This window comes from Stegostoma tigrinum, chromosome 2 (assembly GCF_030684315.1).
Source record: "Stegostoma tigrinum isolate sSteTig4 chromosome 2, sSteTig4.hap1, whole genome shotgun sequence".
Taxonomy (NCBI): Eukaryota; Metazoa; Chordata; class Chondrichthyes; order Orectolobiformes; family Stegostomatidae; genus Stegostoma; species Stegostoma tigrinum.
The window spans coordinates 19,840,917-19,862,508 of NC_081355.1; the positions used below are offsets into that span (position 1 = coordinate 19,840,917).

The window sequence follows — 21,592 nt, forward strand, 5'->3', positions numbered from 1 at the left end:
AACACCTCATGCAAATGTCACGTTAGTGTTTTAGAAAGTTGACCACTTACCCTGATTGTGCCTCATAAGACATATGGACAAGTTTTTGCATGGTACTGACAGGGTCCAAAGGGTATTTAAAAAAATATTGAGTTGCTGTTTTCATTGAACAAAAATGCTTCCATGGGAAATTATAAGTGACACAGCCAGTTGTTAATGCACAATGGCCCATTACTGCCTCAAATAATTTGTAATTTTAAGGTATAAATCTACCAATCTTATAAAAAATCATTCCTGGAATGTGGGTGTTGCTGGAAAGGCTGACATTTATTGCTTCTCCCCATGCAGTTTGATAAAGTTGAGAGCCCTCCGAAATCACTTCAGGGGCTGTAAAGCCTGGCACTGGAATGCATCTTCTAGTTGGTACATATTGCAGCTGTTTGCACCTGTGCTGGAGGAAGTGAATGTTTAAGAAGGAGGACAGAGTGTCAAACATGGAAATTGTTTTTACCTAGATGTTGTGAAGCTTCTTGAGTGTTGTCAGAGCTTTGCTCACACAGATAAGTGAAGTGTATTCTATCATTACTTCTTGCCTCTCGTAGATGTTGGGAAGGTTTAACAGAATTCAGGATAGGAATTACATATCACAGAATGTCCAGTCCCTAAATGTTGGCAACAGTCATAGAATATGTGCAGCTAATCCAGTTCAGTTTCTGAACCATGGTGAAGCCCAGGGTTGTAATAATTAGGGAAGGCATCATCAGTAATGGTGTTGAACATTAAGGAAAATTAATTAGATTCTCTTTAGTTCATTTGGCTTCTGCTTCTGATTCTCCCACTGATAAAGATTACTCTATAGTATTTGTCTTCTGTTTGCTTCTATAGCTTTAATTTGTCTTGACTATCTCAAGTCTCAACCAAGCCACATGTGATATTTTGTTGTACTTTCTAACATCAGTTTTCCTTGGTTTGTGCACATGTGTTTAAGGTTTCAGTAAATCTAATTCAGACAAGTTTGAAAATATTGCAATTCATTAAGCATCTATATTTTCCAATGTTGGGTACAATTAATCTCAAACTAACAGATGACGAGCAATGGAAATCAATTGTGCCTCATATAATTGCAGGGTGTGCCTTTTAATTCAAAAGTTTCTGATATAAGAGCAGCAAACTGTTTATGTCAGAATTAAGAGCTGTGATGCAACTACTGATGATATATAAAGAAAAAAGAACTGTGGATGCTGGAAGTCACATGCATAAATAGAAGTTGCTAGGAAAACTCAGCAGGCCTGGCAGTATCTACATTTGTTTTGTTGTGCTACTTCAAAAATAAAGCATTTTGTATCCTTGCCCAACATTCCTCAGAAGCCGCGTAGCTGTCTGCAAATTGGCCACTTACTGTGACAGAGAATGCACAAACATGCAAAAAAAAGTCAAATGTCTGCATATTTGAATAAACTGGCCACATACTACAGGAGAAATGTTGAGGGCACATTGTTTTTGAATACCTTACCTTAACCTGGAGGATGTCGCGAGTTCTACTTCTGGCTGTGACTTCGCTAGAGGCAGACCCTGAAATGACAATACAAGAACTAGAGAATGGTAGCAACAGAAAGAAGAACTATCCAATTATAGTCAAAAGGTTAGCAGACTCTTTCAGCAATGTATTTTGAATTATTTGAAACCCCCTCCAACCCATTAATTTCAGATTTCTCCGTGCCTTACTCCCATCCCCCTTCTAACTTTCTCCTGCGAGGCACCGAATCTCATGCTCTCCAATGCTTAGTTCATTCACTTTCCTTTTCTCTACTTTTGGCAGAGGTTCAATCAGTCTCAGTCCTATTCCCTGAATTGCTTCCTGATTCTCCTCATCTCTGTCCATACTCCACAGCCTCCTCAGAACTCAGATATCTCTATAAGTACTACACAAAGGTTGTTTGTTTCTTTTCAATTTTTAAGGCAGCATTTTGGAATTATATTTTTCCTGTGCACTCAAAATCTTTGACTTTTTATTATAAGTCGTTCATTTGGATTAAGCTATTTTATCTGCATTTTGTTTGAAATAAGTTTCTGTTTCGTTATTAAAGCAGAGCCTGCAGTATTGTATGCCTCATCATTCCGAGAGCTATCACTTCATTGAAAGCAAAGCAAATAAAATTATTTTCTATCAAGCCAGGTTCCTGTCTGTGATCTGACTTCTCCAGAAATAACATGAACTGGCATCTCAGCGCCTTGTATGCCAATAGGCATACAAATAGAACCTTTCTTTTTCTCCCTTGCAGCTAAAGGATCAAGTTGTGCTGTACTTGACTTGCAACATTGCCACAGATATGCGTCTGGTGCTGATGGCAGTGTCAAATCTGTAGGAGGGTGGAAAATAGTCAGTCCTCCAGCAAGGAGTAACATTTCAAGAACAGCTTTATTCCCATGTTGGTAGTGTACACCCTCCTTGTTGGCAATTCTATGTTTACAGTTATGGGTATAAAAAAGATGAAATGTTACTTAAGATGTCCCTTAAAACCCACGTCTTCAGCCAGGCTTAGTTAACTATCATAATATTTCCTTCTCACAAAATTGTAATACGAATTGGAAATTTGGAAATAATTGGAAATCTGATTGAGAAATAGAAAATGCCGGCAATGCACAGCAGATCTGGTAACATCTGAGAGAGAGTAGAGGTGGTAACTTTACGGGTTGATGACCTTTCACCAGTGTTCTGAAAAAAGCCATTAACCTCAATGTTAGTGTATTTCATTGCTCCACAGATGCTACCAGGTCTGCTGACAATTTCCATAGTTTTTCATATTCATTTCTAACATTTCCTTATACAACTTATATAACTTATACAATATAACTTTTATAACTTATATAACTTATACAACTTATACAATACTTGGAATGATCTATTACATTAATGGTTTCTTTATAAATGCAGGTTGTCATTATTAGAGGGAGTACACATGCATGTAGCGCACGCCTGGTAGCTGCAGGCCATCAGCTTTAGTACCTGTAGGTAAACAGTATGTTCTACATTTCAAAAGCGGTTTGGCCATCACTGAGCTTCCTTAACATCCAGGAATTCTCCATCCAGAAATTGTCTTGGGTGTTCTTTTTTACAGTTGTTTCTGCTTGAACCATTTGAGATGTCTTTTATAGATTCACTGCCTTCAATTTGATACCATGTTGGGGAAGCATGCCCACACAAACTCTTCAGTCAATATTGGACTCAATTTTGATGAACAATAAACAGGATTATTAAACATTACTTAGTAACTAGATGAATCGCAGTTGAGGTGCAGGATTTCCTCTTGTGAAACCATGAGCCTCAACTTCTGATTATGTACATATGACTATTTCAGCTGTATACAGTTAACAGTCACTGAAGCACTGTTCAGCCACTAATGAACACGTGCAGAACTCGTAAGACATGCACAGGGACCTAGTTGCTCCTGCCATTAAGAATCCTGCAAATCCTGATGGGCAAAACTTTCCCTGTAAAGCCAGTTACCCCTTTCAGGTACTATTGCACAGGAGCAAAAACAGAAATTGCTGGGAAAGCTCAACAAGTCCAGCAGCATCTGTGGGGAGAAATCAAAGTTAACAAAATGCCAACTGTGATTTCTCTGCACAGATGTTGCCAGACCTGCTGAGCCTTTCCAGCAATTTTTATTTTTGTTTCTGATTTACAGCATCCGCAGGTCTTTCAGTTTTTAATTACTATTATACAGGAGGTGTATTTGTGCTTGTGACTGGTACGTGAAATTACCATCATGGCGCAACTAAAAAGAAGAACAAAGATACATTTATACATAGCTTTGAACATCAGGATTTCCATAGAAATATTTTGGAAATGTAATCACTTTTATTTTGTAAGCTTATGCACCAATTTTGCACACAGCAAGGCCCCACAAACCTCAAATGAGACAAATGGCCAAATCATCTCTTTTTGGTGATGTTATTTAAAGGATATTATTGGCTAGGACACACAGAAGAAATCCCTTACTTTGCATTGAATATTGCCAAATGATCTTTTACATACATCTATGTTGCTTCAGTTTCAAGTATGATCGAGTAGATGACATCTCTAGCATGGCACACATCCTCAGTGTGTCAGTGGATGTGTCAATCTGGATTGTAGTTACAATGGGGCAGATTCTGGGCGGGGGAACCTTGTCTCCTTATAGAACTGACCCTAATGGAAATTGATCCGTAATATAAATTGCCTTCTCTTTACTGCTCTAGGCATATAGTGGAAGCTTGAGTGAGGGTGTCTCCAATGAGTCAATGGATGAGGCTTGCTAAGTGCAGGCTTGCTGATGGAAGAGGAGCCCTATCCTGAATGTAAACATATACAGCTGCACAAATCATACTGAAAGCCAGATGAGGCAGATAGATGAGTTGAAATGTGTGACAAATGCTAGACACCAAGTTCTTACAAACTCTTAGATTCAAATCTATTCAAAATTTGGCTCAGTGGGAAAGGCGGCTGTGAAGGTCTCCTTAACAGTAACATGAGGAGGGAGGAAGGTGAAGAAAAAGAGAAGGACACAGGACATAGCTGGTGGGAGGATGCTGACTTTCAGTGATGGGAGGCCACCTTGGACAATGCCCTCGAGCAGCACTGGGTGGAGAAGTCGGTCCTTTTGCTCCTGGCATGGCTGTTAACTGACTGGTTATTGATCAGAGCAAAGACATCAGCTAAGGGGCAGTAACAGCAGCGTGAATACTGCATTCCCAAAAGGAAATATTGCACTTGTGCTTCATAAACCTAAGACTTTGAGAAAGTAAACCTGATGGCCCAGATCGTCCAATGGGGAGACAATTGTTACAGTAGCAAGGACTGGAATTACACCTTGGGATCATGTGGACGTCCCAATTCAGCTAGCATTATGGGAATAGCTTGGGAAGTTGAGGCCTCTGATGGGCAATTATTTAGCATCTGGAACCTTCTGAAGAAGTCCCCAACTCACAGTTGCAGGTCAAAACATTTGGATTGTTTCAACTGACTGACCTGAACAGTTAGCCAAGAAAGGTTAGGGGAATTAAAACCTCCTCTAATTCTTGAGTAACTATTAAATTTAATTCCCCAACTCACCACTGGTCATCTCTCACATTCCATGGGCAACTCATATCCTCCCAGACCCTAATTCCCACCATCTCCACCCTATCATCCTGACCCAAGCCTTGATAATAAGATACAGAAGAAGTAGGCCATTCAGCACATCAAGTTTCCCCCATTATTCAATTAGATCATGGCTGACCTGATAATCTTCAACTTCACTCTCCTACTTTTCTCCCCATGGACTCAACACCTTGACCTGATCCCCTGGATCTGACACCCTAAGTCCTGGACACAGCACACCTCCAGCCCAATTCCCAATCCTCCCAGACTCGATAGCCACCACATCCCTATCCTGCCATTCCACTTCTATGACTCACAATTCCCATCCACTATAACTCCCTCCCCTGAACACCGCAAAGACAGAAAATCCACACACCTACCCCACCCAGAGTTCCATCTGATGTTGCATCTGTTTGGATCCACTACTGTATGAATGGATTTTCATCAATTCCATGCTAGAAATTCCCTCCATGTGGGCTCCAAACTTGGTGCAAACTCTGTGCCAAACTGATATCGGTCTCTTCTGAGTTCCCTGGCACTGATTTTGAGTTTTCTAAGTACTGTGTTGTATTTATCCATTTGTGTTCTTCCCAAGACTACTCCATCAAAGTGTTCATCTCAGTCCTCTGCAGTTGCTGGGCAACAAAGGCAGACTTTGGCAGCAATGGTAAAAGAAAGACCTTGACCTCTAGTAAGCTAACAGTATGATGTCAATGAAGATCATAGTTAACAATGGCCTCAGGAAGCAATGACACAAATGAGCATTCAACATAAACTTGGCCTACTGCTCGCACTACGTTGAAAGGTGCTGGCTAAGCAATGGTACAACCCGGCACACATTTCCAGAAACAGAAAATAGGAGCAGGAGTAGGTCATTCAGTCCAGCAAGCCCATTCTATCATTCAAGTTGCTCATTACATATCTTCTATCTCAATGCTCCCGTTCTCTCCTCACACCTTGAAATGTTTAACTTCTAGAAATCTTTTTTTTGCCTTTTTAAATATATTCAGTGACTTGGCCATCACAGCCTTCTGTCATAGCGAATTCCACAGGTTGCCCACTCTCTGGGTAGAGAAATGGCTCCCAGACTAGTTCAAAATGGCTGACTGCATACTTGGGACCAGGGGTCCCTGTCTGGGGGAACACATCAACCCCACATTTGGCCATACATTTTATATATTTCAATGAGATTTCCTCTCAATCTCCTAAACTCCAGTGAATATAGTCCCAGTCACAGAGTCACAGAATCATACAGAATGGGAACAAACACTTTTGTCCAACTCTTTCATGTTGACCAGACATCCCAATCTACCTAGTCCTATTTGCTTGTGTTTGGCCTATATCACTCCAAACCTTACCTATTCATATATCCACACAGATGCTTTTTAAATGTTGTAATTATACTCACCTCCATCACTTCCTCTAGCCGCTCATTCCATACATGCATCAACCTCTGCATGAAAATGTGAATCGCCCAGCTCCTTTTTAAATCTTTGCCCTCTCATTTTAAACCTATAAACTTGAGTCTTGGACTCCCCCACCCTAAGAAAAAGACCTTGACTGTTCGCCCATCCATGCGCCTCATTGTTTTATAAACTTTTATAAGGTCACTCCTCAGCCTCTGACACCGCAGGGAAAAATAAGCCCCAGCCCATTCAGCCTCTCCCTATAGCTCAAACCCAACCAACTCTGGAAACATCCTTGTAAAACTTTTCTGAACTGTCTCAAGTTAACAACATCCCTCCTATAGAAGGCCAAATAGAATTGTCCGTAGTATTCCAAAAGTGGCCTAACCAATGTCCAGTACAGCTGCAACATGACCTCCCAATTCCTATACTCGATGTACTGACCAATGAAGGCAAATGTGCCAAATGCTTTCTTCACCACCCCGTCTACCTGCGACTCCACTTTCAAAGAACTATAAACCTTCACCCCTCAGTCTCCTCATTCAGCAACAGGCCCCAAGGCCCTAACATTAAGTATATAAGTCCTGCCCTGATTTGCCTTTCTGAAATGCAGCACCTCACATTTATCGAAATTAAACTCACCCACTTATCAGCTCATTTGCTCATCTGATCAAGCTCGAGTTGTACTCGAAAATAATATTCTTCACTGTTCACTACAGCACCTATTTTAGTATAGTCTCCAAACTTACTAACCATACCTACTTTATTCACATCCAAATCATTTACATATATGATGAGAAGCAGTGAACCCAGCACTGAGTTTTGTGGCACACCACTGGTCACAGGCCTCCAAGAAAAAGTCCAAAAAACATACCCCCCAAACACCCCCCTCTGTCTCCTACCTTCAAGCTAATTTTGTATCCAATTGGCTAACTCCCCCTGGATCCCATGTGATCTAACCTTAATAATCAGTCTACCATGTGGAACCTAGTCAAAAGTTTTGCTGAAGTCCATATAGTCAATGTCTAGTGCTCTGTCTCCACCAATCATCCTTGTCACCTCTTCAAAAGAACACAATCATGTTAGTGAGGCACGATTTCCTCAGCACAGAGTCATGCTGACTATCCCATATCAGTCCATGCCTTTCCAAACGGATGTAAATCCTCAGAATCCCCTCCAACACTTACCCATCACTAACAACGGCTCACCAGTCTATATTTCCCTGGCTTTCCCACACATAAAAATCAATAAGGCCGTCTAAGTGGCTGTATTCTCTCCCTAGTTATGCTGTTACCCTTAACGTATTTATAGAACCTCTTTGGATTCTCACTAATCGTATTTGCAAAAGCTCTCTCATGTCCCCTTTCAGTCCTCCTGATTCCCCTCTTAAATATACTCCTACTGCCTTTATTCTCCTCTACAGATTCATATGATCCCAGCTGTCTATACCCGATAAATGTCTCTTTCTTTTCCTTCATCAGACTCAATTTCTCCAGTCATCCATTGCCCTTCAGTCTAACAGGAACATTATCTCTGAACTCTCGTTATCTCATTCTTAAAGGCCTTCCACTTCCCAACTGTCCCTCTACCTGTTGGGATTGTATTATAAGCCTCCCCCCATCAAATTTTGAAAGTTCCTGTCTAACACTATCAAAATTAGCCTTCCTCCAATTTAGAACTTTACCTTTTTGATCAATTCTATCCTTTTCTACATCTATTTTGAAACAAATAGAGTTGCGATCATTAGCCCCAAAGTTCTCCCTAACTAACACCTTGCCCTGCTTTAATCCACATATTGAATAAGAACATTTTCTTGTACACACTTAAAAAATTCCTCCCCATCCAAGCCCTTCAAACTTTGACAGTCCCAGTCTATGTTTGGAAAGTTAAAATTCCCTACCATTACAACCCTAATTTTCTCACAGATTTCTGAGATCTCCCTACATATATGTTTCTAAATTTCCCACTGACTTGTGGGGATCCTATAATACAATCCCAATAAGGTGATCATCCATTTCTTAATTTTTAAGTTCCATGTATATAACTTCACTGGACAATATCCCAGGAATATCCTTCCAAAGTACAGCCTTAATGTTCTCCTTAACCAAAAATGCCACTCCCTCTCCTCTCTTACCACCCTGTCCATCATCCCTATAGCATATATATCCCAGAACATTAAGCCTCAAGTCCTGTTCATGCCTGAGCCATATTTCTGTAACAGCTATGATCCCCTCCCATAATCCCAACCATGCCTTGAGTTTATCTGCCTGACCTGTCAGGCTTTGTGCAATGAACTAAATGCAGTTTAATTTATTGGTCTTACCCTGTTCTCTGCCAAGCTCTTGTCTGCCTTGACTATTAGGCTTGCTCCTGTTGTCTACTGTACCAGCCTCAGCCTTTTCTCTTTTCTCACTAGCACTTTGGTTCCCACTATCACCACACCGTGCCCCTCCACCCCAATTTACTGGTTTAAAGCCTCCTGTGTAGCACTGACAAATTTCTCCACAAGGATATTGGAGACCCCTTCCAATTCACGTGGAACCTGTCCCCCTCGTACAGATCATTTCTTCCCCTGAAGAGATCTCAATGATCCAAAGGAAGTGAATCTATGCCCCCTCCACCAGCTCCTCAGCCATGCATTCATCTGCTCTATCCTCCTATTCCTACTCTCAGTAGCACGTGGCATTGACCTACTTTTTAACCTCCTGCGTAGTTTCTTATATTCTGTCTGCAGAACCTCATCCCTTTCCCTACCTTTATCATTGGTACCAATGTGTATAACCTCCTGCTGATCACTCTGCCTTTTCAGAATATGCTGCACAATCTCCAAGACATCCTTGACTCTGGCACTAGGGAGGCAACGCACCGTCCTGATGCTTTGCTGACAATTGCAGAAATGTCTGTCTGTGCCCCAGACTACAGTCCCCTATTACAATTGATTGCTTGGAACCTGACATAACCCTCGTTGTGGTAGAGCCAGTCAAGATTCTAGAAACCTAGGTGTCAGTCTTATACTCCCTTGAGAAGTCATACCTCCCTATGATATCCAAAACGGCATACCTCTTTGAGATAGGGATAACCACAGGAGACTCCTGCACTATCTGGCTTTCTCTCCTACCATTCCTAGTGGTCAACCATCTACTAGACAGTATCTGCAGTGCCTCCAACTTCCTGGCACTGCCATCCATCACACTTCCCTTGCTCTTCTAAACTCCTAATTGCCTCTAACTGCCACTCCAAACAATCCATACAGTCTGATAGGATTTGCAACCAAACTCACTTCCTGCAGACGTAGTCTCCAGGAACATTCAGAACCTCCCTGATCTCCCATATCTGACAGGAAGAGCACATAACCCTATTAAAAATCATTTCCATCTCTTTAACAATCTACAGACCCAGAAATTATCTAAAAACAAACATAACACACTTTGCTCAAAATGTAGCGTTAGCACAATCTTACTGCTCAAAAATATTGAGCTGGGATAACTTAATACCAATCCTTAATAATAAAAATCAATCAAGAGACAGATCATTCACAGTATAAACTTAAAAAGGAACACCCTCACCATACTCACTATTAGAGATTTGCAACACAAAACAGATTAAGATTTAGAAGTTTTATAAGTCTTTAAAATCAAACACTTAATTGATAAGGCTCAAAAACCAAAGGTCATCCTCTTCTGTAGCTCCTGGTACTAATCCCTCCTAGCAGGACAAACCTGCCATCCTAGAAATCAGTCTGGTGAGCCTTCACTCCACTCCTGCTACAGCAAGTGTATCTTTTCTTAGGTAAAGGAATCCAGAACTGCACACATTATTCTAGATGTGGTGTCAACAAAGCTGCAGTTAAGACCTCCTTCCTTTTGTACTTCAACACTCTTTCAACGAACGCCAACATAGCATGCATCTTCTCAACTGCTTGCTTTCAATGATCAGGTTATCCAGTTAACTCCCAAAAATCACTTCTTTGAAACGTGTCATGGATCTTTCATACTTACCTGAGCAGACAGTCGACACCCTGGTTTAAGGCCTCAACTAAATGACAGATTGACAATGTAGCACTGCCAGCTTAGAGACGATCAAGGCAGGAGTGGGGCCTGAACCTATGGCTTTCTCATTGTCTCTGCACTGATGTACTCTACCTGAATAGCAGTCATCCTAGCAGACACAGTCTGGGCAGATTCGACATCATTCCCATGGTCTCGGACATCCTGCTTGTGACGCTCCCGCACGACATATTCATATGTACTTAATTTGTTGAACACTGGAAAAGTACAGGAATGAAATTCAGCTCATGTACTCTTGAATTCATAAAAAGGTTCTTCAATGTAAGAAGATTTGCCAATCAATCTAATTGCCACAGCATCCATAGCCTTTTGGCAGAACATATTCCAACTTTCTGCTATTCAAAGTCCAGAAACACACTTTCTGATTTCCCTCCTAATTGGCCTGGCTCTAACTTGAAGATTATTTTCCCTTGTTCTTCATTCCTAATCAGAGGAAGCACTTTTCCTGTATCAATCTTACCACAATCCTTTAACATACGTAAAAAACAATCCCGAGAAATTTTGCCAATGGTGGTTAATGCAATGGAGGGAAAGGCAGGAGGAGCAAAGTTTTGAACAGAGTTAATAGAATCACTACCGTGAGGAAGCAGGCCATTCTGGCCATTGAATCCACACAAGGTGTCTGAGGACCATCCCACCCAGACCCATCCCTGTAACCCTGTGTTTCCCATGGCTAATCCACCTAGCCTGCACATCCCTGGACACTATGAGCAATTTAGCATGGACAATCCATCTAACCTACACATCCCTGGACACTATAGGCAATTTAGCATGGACAATCCACCTAACCTACACATCTTTTGGACAGTGGGAGGAAACCAGAGCACCCGGAGGAAACCTATGCAAACACCTGGAGAATGTGAAGACTCCACACAGTCACCCGAGGCTGGAATCAAACTTGGGTCCCTGGCACAGAGAGGCAACAATACTAACCACAGAGCCACCATGTGTTCCCAGTTATGAGGGGTGAAAAATGGGAATAATTGACTCTAGAGATAAGAAAAGCTTGGGAGAACCTTTTTAAGTGGCTGATATAGATAAGGTATGGATGGGCATTATTTGGAAAGCTTTCAGCCAGCTTTCCGTTCTCCATAGAACACAGTCACTAAGCTACTCTGTTTCATTGACACGCTCCTTCAACACCCTGTACTGATGCAATTTGAAAGCTAGAATCCTCTCAAAGCAGAACATTGGTGTAAGAATTGGCCAACACAGCACTCGCTTTACAGGGATAAAATGGGTGCCGCTTCCTTCCAATTAAACTCCACCCCCAGCCTAGCAAGTGCTCACCTAAGGGCCTTGGCACAGCAACCTGAAATTCAATTCTCTGTTCTTTCCCCCAGAAACAAATCTGGTATCAACTGGAAATGATAAATAAAAGGGTTTTGGCTCCCTTTGACTCACACAGATAAATGTGAAAGCCCAACAGATGACCAAGTAACATCAGTGAAGCGAGGCTGAGGATAATGGTGATTCCTGCAATGACTGAAATTCCAGCTAGTGTTGTCTCCAGGGGAGCAATGGGCAAAAATACCAGCCACGTGTTGTTTCCACGTACATCTGTGCAGGGAAGAAAAAAAACAATGTAATGACATCCCATTCTCAAACCAGATACTCCAAATCCAAAATATCTGCCTGAATAATTTGTCCAACAAGACAGTCTATGATCAGCTTCAAGGCAAGGTTGCTGAGATGCAATTAGTTTTGCGGATTTTCTAATTGTGTGCTTGCATCTTTGTTCTGTAGTGAGAGCCAAGTTTCAGGATGTTCTAAACTGTGCAGTTCTGAGGAAGGGTCACTGGACCCCAATCATTAACACTGATTTTTTTCTTCACATATGCTGCCAGACCTACTGAGCTTCCAGCAACTTCTGTTTTTGTTTCTGATTTACAGCATCTGTGGTTCTTTCATTTTTTGTTCTACACAGTATTCTTGTTTCTGTCTCACATCTTCTGATCTGTGTGCTAATCTAGTTAACAATATAGACTTTGCTTGGGATCTAGCAATGGAAAATTGCATTTATGTTGTGTCTTTAACACTGTAAAAATATCCCAGGTACTTCTCCGGTGTCCTCTCTACAAAATTTGACGTCAAGTTATTTAAGATGGTATTGAGACAGGTGAACAAAACATTGGACAAAGGATTAGGTACATAATAGGCATCTTAAGAACCATGAGCAGCAGTAAGCAAGTCAGCTCCTTGAGCCTGCTCAGCCATTTAATACAATCATAGCTGATCTCATCTTGGCCTAAACTCCGCTTTCCTGTCCACTCTCATGAAGCCTTCACAAGCACTCATTCATTCGATTTTAAGGGGGCACAGGCTATAATGCTTGTAAGATGTTCAAGGGTTATTGTGTGATTTCCAGGTGCCCTACTTTCATTCCCATTAATCCTACACACACACACACATAGACACACACAGACACACACACACCTCTGCCCATCTGTGTCTCTCTCTTTCTCTCTCTCTCTTTACCTTGAGAGGAATCCTGGTATGTCACACCCAAACAGAATCAGGAAAACCTCAACTAGAAAGTCTTAAAAGGAAGAGTTAACAAGAGAAAGACATCCTAACCTTCTCTCAACAGGAAGCCATCTCCTGCCAACACATTTGTCTTTACCCTGTCAGGGATATACAAACAAAAAGGTCAAAAGGAGATTTAACCTTAGTCTGGGTGTCTTAATGGTCTGGTCTACTAATGTGTAGACCAGTTTGCCATGAAAGCCATATCTTTTAGAACTGCCATTAAAGACCTCTGTACTGCAGTTAAAAAAAAGGAAATGATTTTCTTACTCTGGTTGAATAAAAGAAAGGAGGCCAATTTTTTCCCCTTTCACCAGGAGCTTAACAATTTGGAGAGTCCCATCTGAAACCACAACAAAAGGGGGAACCTTGCTGCGCACTGGTTGTCAATAAATATGCCTAGGGAATGTGATAGCAGACTGAGGGGTCATGGAGTTATGCTGTTGCATGGGGGCAGACAGGTAGGAACGAATGGTGGGTGACAAAAGGACAATATGGAAAGTTGAACCAATGTTCAGTGAACAGCTGTGGGGCTTCGAACTGATCTGCCTTGGTATCCTCACTCCTCTGGCACTGCCTTGGAAGATGGCAAACCTTAGGCCTGCCTGTCTCCATCGTCAGGAGATGGAAGAAAGGTTTATATGGGCAAAGATGATGGGCTTAGGTTTCCCAAAGATAGTCTCACGCATGTTTGCTGAACCCGAGACAAAAATCAAACCTGAGGAATCTGCCTTTGTCCTTGCTCTCCAGGGTGATTCTAGAGTCCTGGTGATTTTAGCAGGGTTCTGAGAGTTTGGTTAGGGCTTTATCTAGGTAAGTTAGACCTTGCGATGGACAGTCACACCATTTCGAGGTAGAAATATTCAACAGCTCCAAGATCACCTTTACTGTTAGTAGCCTTTAATTTCTAGATTTCAAAACATAATGCTAACATGTTTAATTTCAAACTACAAACAATATAATAGTCCGTAAAATACTGGAATTGCAAAACCTAGCTCTGACTCCCATGCCTAGTGTCACCTATTTCAATAGACACATCGCAGGAAGCCTGAACTGGGAATCAGAATGTGACACCTACGCCCCTCTGTATGGAACAAATTTTGAAAAAAAACATTTAGTGTAGTGAAACACAGCAAGACACTTAGCAGGGGCACAGTCAGACAAAATCTGATGCCAAGTCAGTTAAAGAGGTAATAGAGAAGATAAACAATCGGTTGATAAAGATAGATTATAAGGAGCAACAAGAGAGGGAAAGAACTGGACAGCAGGACAGGTTGTAGAGAGAATTCCAGAGCTTTATGCCTTGCCAGCTAATGCCATGGCTTCCATTGGGGGAATGTCAAATAAAATGGTAGAAACAAGACTTTTCTTCTTCTTTGTAAAACTATCATGTTCCAGTGAGCATGAACCCCAGCTTAAATCTGAGGCACTTACTTTCAAACTGAGGAGCTGTGCGAAGTTCTTCTGGATTAACAAACTGCTGGATGAAAACATAAAGGATAACGAGCACAATCATCAGGATACCGAGAACAGCTGACACCACAGTGTGGAAGAAAAACCTTCAGAGATTTGGAAAGAACGGAGTGTTAGACATGGTGAATTAAAAACTTTATGGCATGATTATGTTTAACTTAGCTGACAGGGACCAACGGTTTGCAGTTCATCAGAACATTGTACACAGTAAGAACCTGCATTTGTGTCGCATCTTCATGATTTCAGATCGACCCAAAATTCTAAGTCCAGAGCAATACTTTATTGTAGAATGCTGAATCACAGAATAGTTGAAGGCATTTGGCCAGTTAGGTCAGTGACAGCTCTCTGCTGCAGCAATTCCCACTTCACTGCTCTTTGCTATATCCTAACAAATTGTTTTTGTTCAGGTTCTTAGCAATCTGAAAGCCATGATTGGATCAGCCTTCGCCAAAATTTCAGGGAGTGAATTTCAAACCGTCACCACTTCCTGTAGGAAAAGGTTTTTCCTCATGTCACCTTTGGTTGTTTTGCTATTGACCTTAAATTAAACTGTCTTTTGACCTTTCACCAAAGGGGATAATTTCTCACTACCTGTTCTGTTTAGATTCCTCAGGAGTTTAAAGGAGCCTTATCAAATTTTTAAATCTCTTCTTCGCCAAGAAGCACAATTCCTGTTTCTCCAGTGCATCCATGTAAATAAATCCTTCCTCCTCGTAATCATTCTTGTAAATCTTTTCTGAATCCTCTCAAAAGCCTTCACATACTTCTAAAAGTGCAGTGCCCAAACTGGAAACAATACTCAAATTGAATCCAGTGTTTTATAAAGATCTATCCTAACTTGCTTGCTTTTGTATTCTAAAGTCAATGACTCATTTTTTTAATGACTTTTTCAAATTGCCACTTTCTTATGTTTTTGCTGTATCCCCTGATATCCTTTATTTGATATTGTTTCTCCTTATTCTTCCTTGCAAAGTGTATCACTTTCCACTTCATGCATTACATTGCATCATTCATGCGTCTTCCCTTTCCACCAGCCTGTATCCTCATGAAATCCATTACCAATTGCCTCAAAGTTCATGATGTTTCTAAGTTTTGCGGCATTTGCAAATGCCATATTTGCAATGCCGTCATCCTGGTGCTGATCGCTGGAGAACTCAAAATCAATCCAAAAGCAATCATTCATCATGTTCCTTCATTGTCTATCACTTAGCCAAATCTGTATCCATGCTGCCACTGATTCTTTTATTCCTTGGGTTTGAATGGGTTCAACTTTGCTGGCAAACCTATTATGTGAAGCATAGTCAAGCACATTTTGAAAGTCCATGTACACCACTTAAACTATTTCACCTTCAGTGATCCTGTCTGTAATAGAAAAGTCAATCAAGTTAGGGAAATTCAAGGTTGAGATTTTCCAATTTTCAGATAGTCATTTCTGCAGCACAGATGAGAGTTGCACATTGGCACACTACAGAATCTATAGGAACTGCATCACATTTTAAAGATTTTGATGTCCAAATCGCCAGTGCCTGGAGCCCTCCAAAAGTATTCATTTCAATCACAGAATTTGGAGAGTTCTAGTACAACTAAGTAAATAATTACTCAGGAAGAGTTAAATTATTAACTATTTGATCTCTTTAGTAATTACTAAACAGATTCCCGGCTTACTGCACACACCCCAGTTACACCTTCCTCAAACCCTTTAAATCCCCAAAACCTGCCCTGATAACTCCCTCTCCCTATCTCTAGGACAAGTCACAGCCTGGGACTAACGGGGATCAAATAGCTACCTCTATGTCTGGGACCCAATGCCTCCCTTCTACCGAGCATTCCCTTTATGCCCAGAATTCAGCTCCCTCTGTTGCTGGACCTGACACCTTCCTCTATGCCTAGGACACAACACCTCACCAGTACACCTGGGACACCCCACCACTGCCACTGACCCTGTCACTACAGACTAACACTGAGAGTGGAACAGAGTCATCCTCATCTGGAAGGGACATCCAAGTCATGATGTTGATTACCTCCAGGCTCAACAATTACGAGCTACTCTTCAAGCATGAGGCCTACATCCTAACTTGCAAGATGGTGTCCTTTGCAATGATCGCCTTCCTACTCCGTCACTAACAGTAGTTTCTGCCTGCCAACACCTTGATGTCAGACTCCACCACAGCCTTGCCTAATGTTGGCAGCCTCCCAGTATTGTCCTCGTATTCCCTATTGGGCATTGGTGTGAAATTGGGTCAGATACAGAGGGTAGAAGGGCAATTTGGGTCCAAGGGGGACATGGGTTACAGTCCCAGTAGTATAAGGGGGGTTGTCAAGTTCTGGGTGAAGAGGGACTGTTGTATCCTGGGTGCAGAGAGGATGTCAGGTTGTGGGCGTTGAAGGGACAGTGGTGTCAGGTCCAGTTGCAGTGTGGCAGGTCATGGGGTGAGGAGTATATTGAATCCCAGGGCAGAAGTGAGATAGTGATGTCGTGTCCTTATCTTGCAAGTTAGGATGTAGGCCTCATGCTAGAAGAGTAGCTCGTAGAACTTTGGAATTGTTGACCCTGGAGGTAATCATCATTATGAATTGGCGGTCCCTCACAGACAAGGATGACACTTTTCCACTCTCAACGTTAGTCTGTAGTTGGCTGTACAGATTGATGTGGCTACCGCAGGCTCTGGAGCAGGTGGTGGTCTTGGGAAAGGGTGGGTGGGGGACTGGCAAGGCAGTGCGCTCCTTTCACTGTTTTCGCTTGGCATCCTTTTTTTGTGCGATGGCAAGTCTCGAGGTGCTCAACGCCTTCCCAGTTACTCCTCCATGTTGGACGGTCTTGGGCTAGTGATTCCCAAGTGTCTGTGGAATGCCGCACTTTGCTAGTGAAGCCTTGAGGGAATCACTGTAGTCTGTCTTCTTGGGGCTTGCCTGCCATTCCAAAGTCAGGAGTAGAGCACCTGCTTGGGCAGTCTCATGTCGGTCGTGTGGAAGACCTTCCCAGCTAATTTCAGCTGACCAACGGTGGTCAGTGCCTAGATGCTGGGGTGGTTGGCCTGATGAGGGCGTTGATATGGGTATGTCTTCCTTCCCAGTGGATTCACAGGATCTTGTGCAGGCAGTGTTGGTGTTGATAATATGAGTAGAGGTTTCAGTAGCACATGAATTGTTACAAGGTCGAAGGTGGGAAGATCTACACAGTTTAGGTGATGGACACAGTCAATTAAAGTTTGTTTCACTTAGTTGCGTTTCGGACAAAATGAGGGCATCTGTAAATATCGGAGTAGAATTGCTCAGGGAAACATCTTTAATGAATTACACTAAAGTGACTCAAAAAGGAAACAATTGTTACTCACCAAACCTCATGAAACACAGTCTGTCCTGTAAATAAGCATTTCACTGCTACCTTGGCAACAGTTACATATAAATTGGAATGTTCATGTCTTTACCCTGACCCTGTTATGCAGTTAACCATTAACTACATCTGGCTCTCAAGCACAACAGCAATGCATATAGTGCCATTCTGAAACAACCCACAGTTAATAGGTTAAATATGAGTCACAAATCTAATTAGTGAACAAGGTTTAAAATCCGACATAAATAACTATGACCTGACCGCAAGGTAACATTATTTTTTTAAACAGATGTTCACAGAAAAGGAATTTTTAATACTTGTTCATGCAATGTTGGCAGCACTGGCTGGACCAGCATTAATTTTCCGTCCCTCATTGCCCTGCACAAGGTGGTGGTGAACTGCCTTCTTGAACCACTGCAGTCCTTGGAGTGTAAGGCCATCCACTGTGGTGTTAGGATTGGTCGTCCAGGATTTTGATCCAGTGACTGTGACTGGATAGGAATTTGCTCCGAATTTAGGATCTGATATGGCTGGGAGCAGAGCTTGCAGGTGGCAGCAATCCATGCACTGGCTGCCCTTGTTCTTGTAGGTGGTAGAGGTCACAGGTTTGAAAGGTGCTCCTTAAGCTCTTTTGGTGGATCACTGCAGTGCATCTTGTAGTTCGTGCACATTGCTGCCACTGACCACAGTCCTGAATGGAATGAATACTGAAAGTGGTGGATGGTGTGCCAATCAAGCGAGCTGCTTTGTCCTGGATGGTGCTGAGTTTCTCAAGTGTCAGAGCTGTGTCAAGTGGAAGATATTCCATTACAATTCTGACCTCTGCTTTGTAAATGGTGGGCAGGCATTGGGGGAGACAGAAGGTAAATTACTTAGCGTGGGTATTTTAGTATCTTCCTGCCCTTATATGGCCAGTCCAGTTTAGGTTGGGTCAATGATAACCCTTTAGAATAGTGGGGGATTTAGCAATAGTAATGCTACTGGGCATCAGGGGGTGACGGTGAGAGTCTTTGATAAAATGGATAGCAAATAGACATTACATTGTCATGGGTTAATGAAACATTCCACAAGTATAAAATTCATTTTCTAGGGCCAGTAGTGATTATGAAATTTGCACACCATTAATAACTTAGTTCCACCTCATTCAACAAGGTCCAACCTCTTCAAGTACTGCTACAATGGAATTAATTACATAAAAAGGAAAGTTGTCTTCAGTTCTGTGATGATGGCAGACTAGGTGGACTTTGGCAGCACACCCTGTTAATAAGTGTAAAATTGTTGACAGCAATAACTGAATTTCTATTTTAGCCCTCCACATACAAACTATATAAGTTGCTGTCAGTTTCAGAGGAGTAGCGATGGTGAATGCTAACAGTCTCCTACCACAAAATCCAGGTCAATAAAAAAGAAAGCACTTTCTCTTGTAGTCATGCTCATCTGCTGACTCCTTCAACTAGCTAACTAGCATTTTGTTATAAATCAGAAGAGCCCTAAGTAAATTCTTGAATGCCATACCAGTAGTTTCTTCCTCCTACACAGTTGTTCAGCCACTTGCAATGATGATCAAAATCAGAAATGCACTTGTTACAAGTGCTGCAATGTTTGGCTTTCACTCCCCTGAAAAGAGAAAGCAAAAAGAGAGATTCAATCAGCACATGGCTGTGTGGTATATCCTTTACCAACGAGGGACAACATGACTGACTTCATATTGGAACAGTGATTAATAAGAAATTGTTCATTCTATACAATGAATGTTTGGTATGATCTATTGGTGGGGTTTTAAAAGGCAACACACTGCAGTGTGTCTGCAATTTACAATGCCTTCTCCCAAATTACAAATATACCTTGACTAAATGGAAAACTGAAGGTTTCAAACGGAATCCAATAAGTGGATTCCTGAATGCGCTTCATAACTGGATGTCTTTCAATTCGAACAAACAAGCCTAAAATCAGATCTGAAAGGAGATATTAACAATTACCAGGGCTTGAGATAAATTAACAGCAACTATGAGATTAGCCAAGTGCAAGAGACAGAAGTTTAAAATAATCATTGAAAAGAAGGTTTAGGAGTAAAACAGGGGACAGGTCCAACTATGAGGTGCCATATTAGAAGTGGAAGCTAAATCTATAAGTAAATTTTAAAAGATAATTACTTTAGTATTTGTAAAAAGGGCACAGTAATGGGAAGATGTGGACATTTAGAGAGCAAATATTAGTTATAACATATGGCCATCTTCTGTGCTATTAAATGTTAAGAAATATTTGAGTTGCAGGCTAATGGGATAAAATTCAAGGGGCTGAATAGCCATGTTTCAGTATTGATTTTATGTAATGTGCTGATTGAGACACCAATCTCCAAAATGATATTAATTGCAAACCTTCAGGGCTGCTGACGTCTTTCACAGGTTTTCAACTACCTTTAAAGCAGATTTGTCACTGATGGTCACAGAACTCCCGGTCTTTGGCAGTACAAGAAAAAAATCATACCAATTCTGAATCACTGCTCACTGAATTGTACTGCAAAGGGCAGGCGCATGGATGTTGTTGGGAACAAGCTCAAACTAAGCTGTGGTTTACTTAGAATTAACAGCACAGAAGTAGATCGTTTGGGCCAACTAATCTATGATGTTGTTAATTTTCCAAACAAGTATTCCCCAACCTACATCATCGAACTGGATTAACATGCATTTATATTCAATTTTCCTTTGCATTGGTATCAAGATTTTTCCTAAACATATCAATACTAGTTGCTCCAACTACTCTTCATATTCTTTCACAGTCAGCAGGCGTCACTGGCTGAGTCAACATTTAACGCCCATCCCTAATTACCTCTTGAGAAGGTGATGGTGAGCTGCTTTGTTGAACCGCTGCAATCCCTGTGGTGAAGGGAGGCCCACAATGCCCTTACAGAGGGAGTTCCAGGATTTTGACCCAGCAACAGAGAAGGCGACATATTTCCAAGTTGGGCATGGTGAGTGGCTTGGAGGGGAACTTGCTGACAGTGGTATTCCCATTCATCTGCTGCCGTTGTGGTGACATATTCCGCATTCTAACCAGACACTGTGTCATGGGGTTTCTTCTTAACTTCTGATTGGATGCGTTAGCGATTAGTTCATACTTCTAATTTTAGTTTGCCTACCGGTGGAAATATATTCGGCAGTCTAGCTTTTATGGACTCTGTCAGCATATTTGATGATGAACTGCTCACAAAATAAGGTGGGTGGTCTTTCCACAACCTTCCTATTCGTTTTCAAACTGTGTCCCATATTTCAGTGGGATATTTCTATTGAGGCCTTTTAGCAGCTAATTCACATTGTAGCCCACCACCCACCCTCTGACCAATGCATTCCAAGGTGAGCTGGGGAGTGCACTGGATCAATAAAAGGGCTGAGAGAAAGAGTATTTGGCAGTGATGGGCATGCTGGGAGTTACACTGCTGCCCTTGATGGCACTGCACATGCCCATGAGCTCCGGCTCACCCGCACTCACCTTTAGTCTGTGTTTGGTTGGTTATCCTCGGCCTCTGACGGTTCACCTCTGGCATCTGCCAGTGCCGTTGCAGAGCTACCAGCCTCTGGTAGGCCAGCAGCTCTCAGAAGGTGGTATTTGTTACCACGGGTGGCCTGCATCTGTCTGCTTAAATATCTGATAGGCCTTCCTGAAAGATGGCAATGGCCAGAGCTTG

The 21,592-nt window shown here is 41.9% G+C and overlaps 1 protein-coding gene across 3 annotated transcripts in view; it reads right to left on the bottom strand.

The window, feature by feature from the left end:
- zdhhc11 (zinc finger DHHC-type containing 11) overlaps positions 1-21,592 on the bottom strand; it is a 112,336-nt gene that overhangs the window by 11,057 nt on the left and 79,687 nt on the right. For all 3 annotated transcript variants that reach the window (XM_048521668.2, XM_048521655.2, XM_048521664.2), the window contains exons 4-8: positions 19,423-19,524; positions 14,535-14,659; positions 11,979-12,134; positions 10,650-10,771; positions 1,493-1,551 (exon numbers count right to left, since the gene is read on the bottom strand). In XM_048521668.2, coding sequence (XP_048377625.1) covers positions 1,493-1,551; positions 10,650-10,771; positions 11,979-12,134; positions 14,535-14,659; positions 19,423-19,524 — 564 coding nt within the window. The remainder of the gene's footprint in view (positions 1-1,492; positions 1,552-10,649; positions 10,772-11,978; positions 12,135-14,534; positions 14,660-19,422; positions 19,525-21,592) is intronic.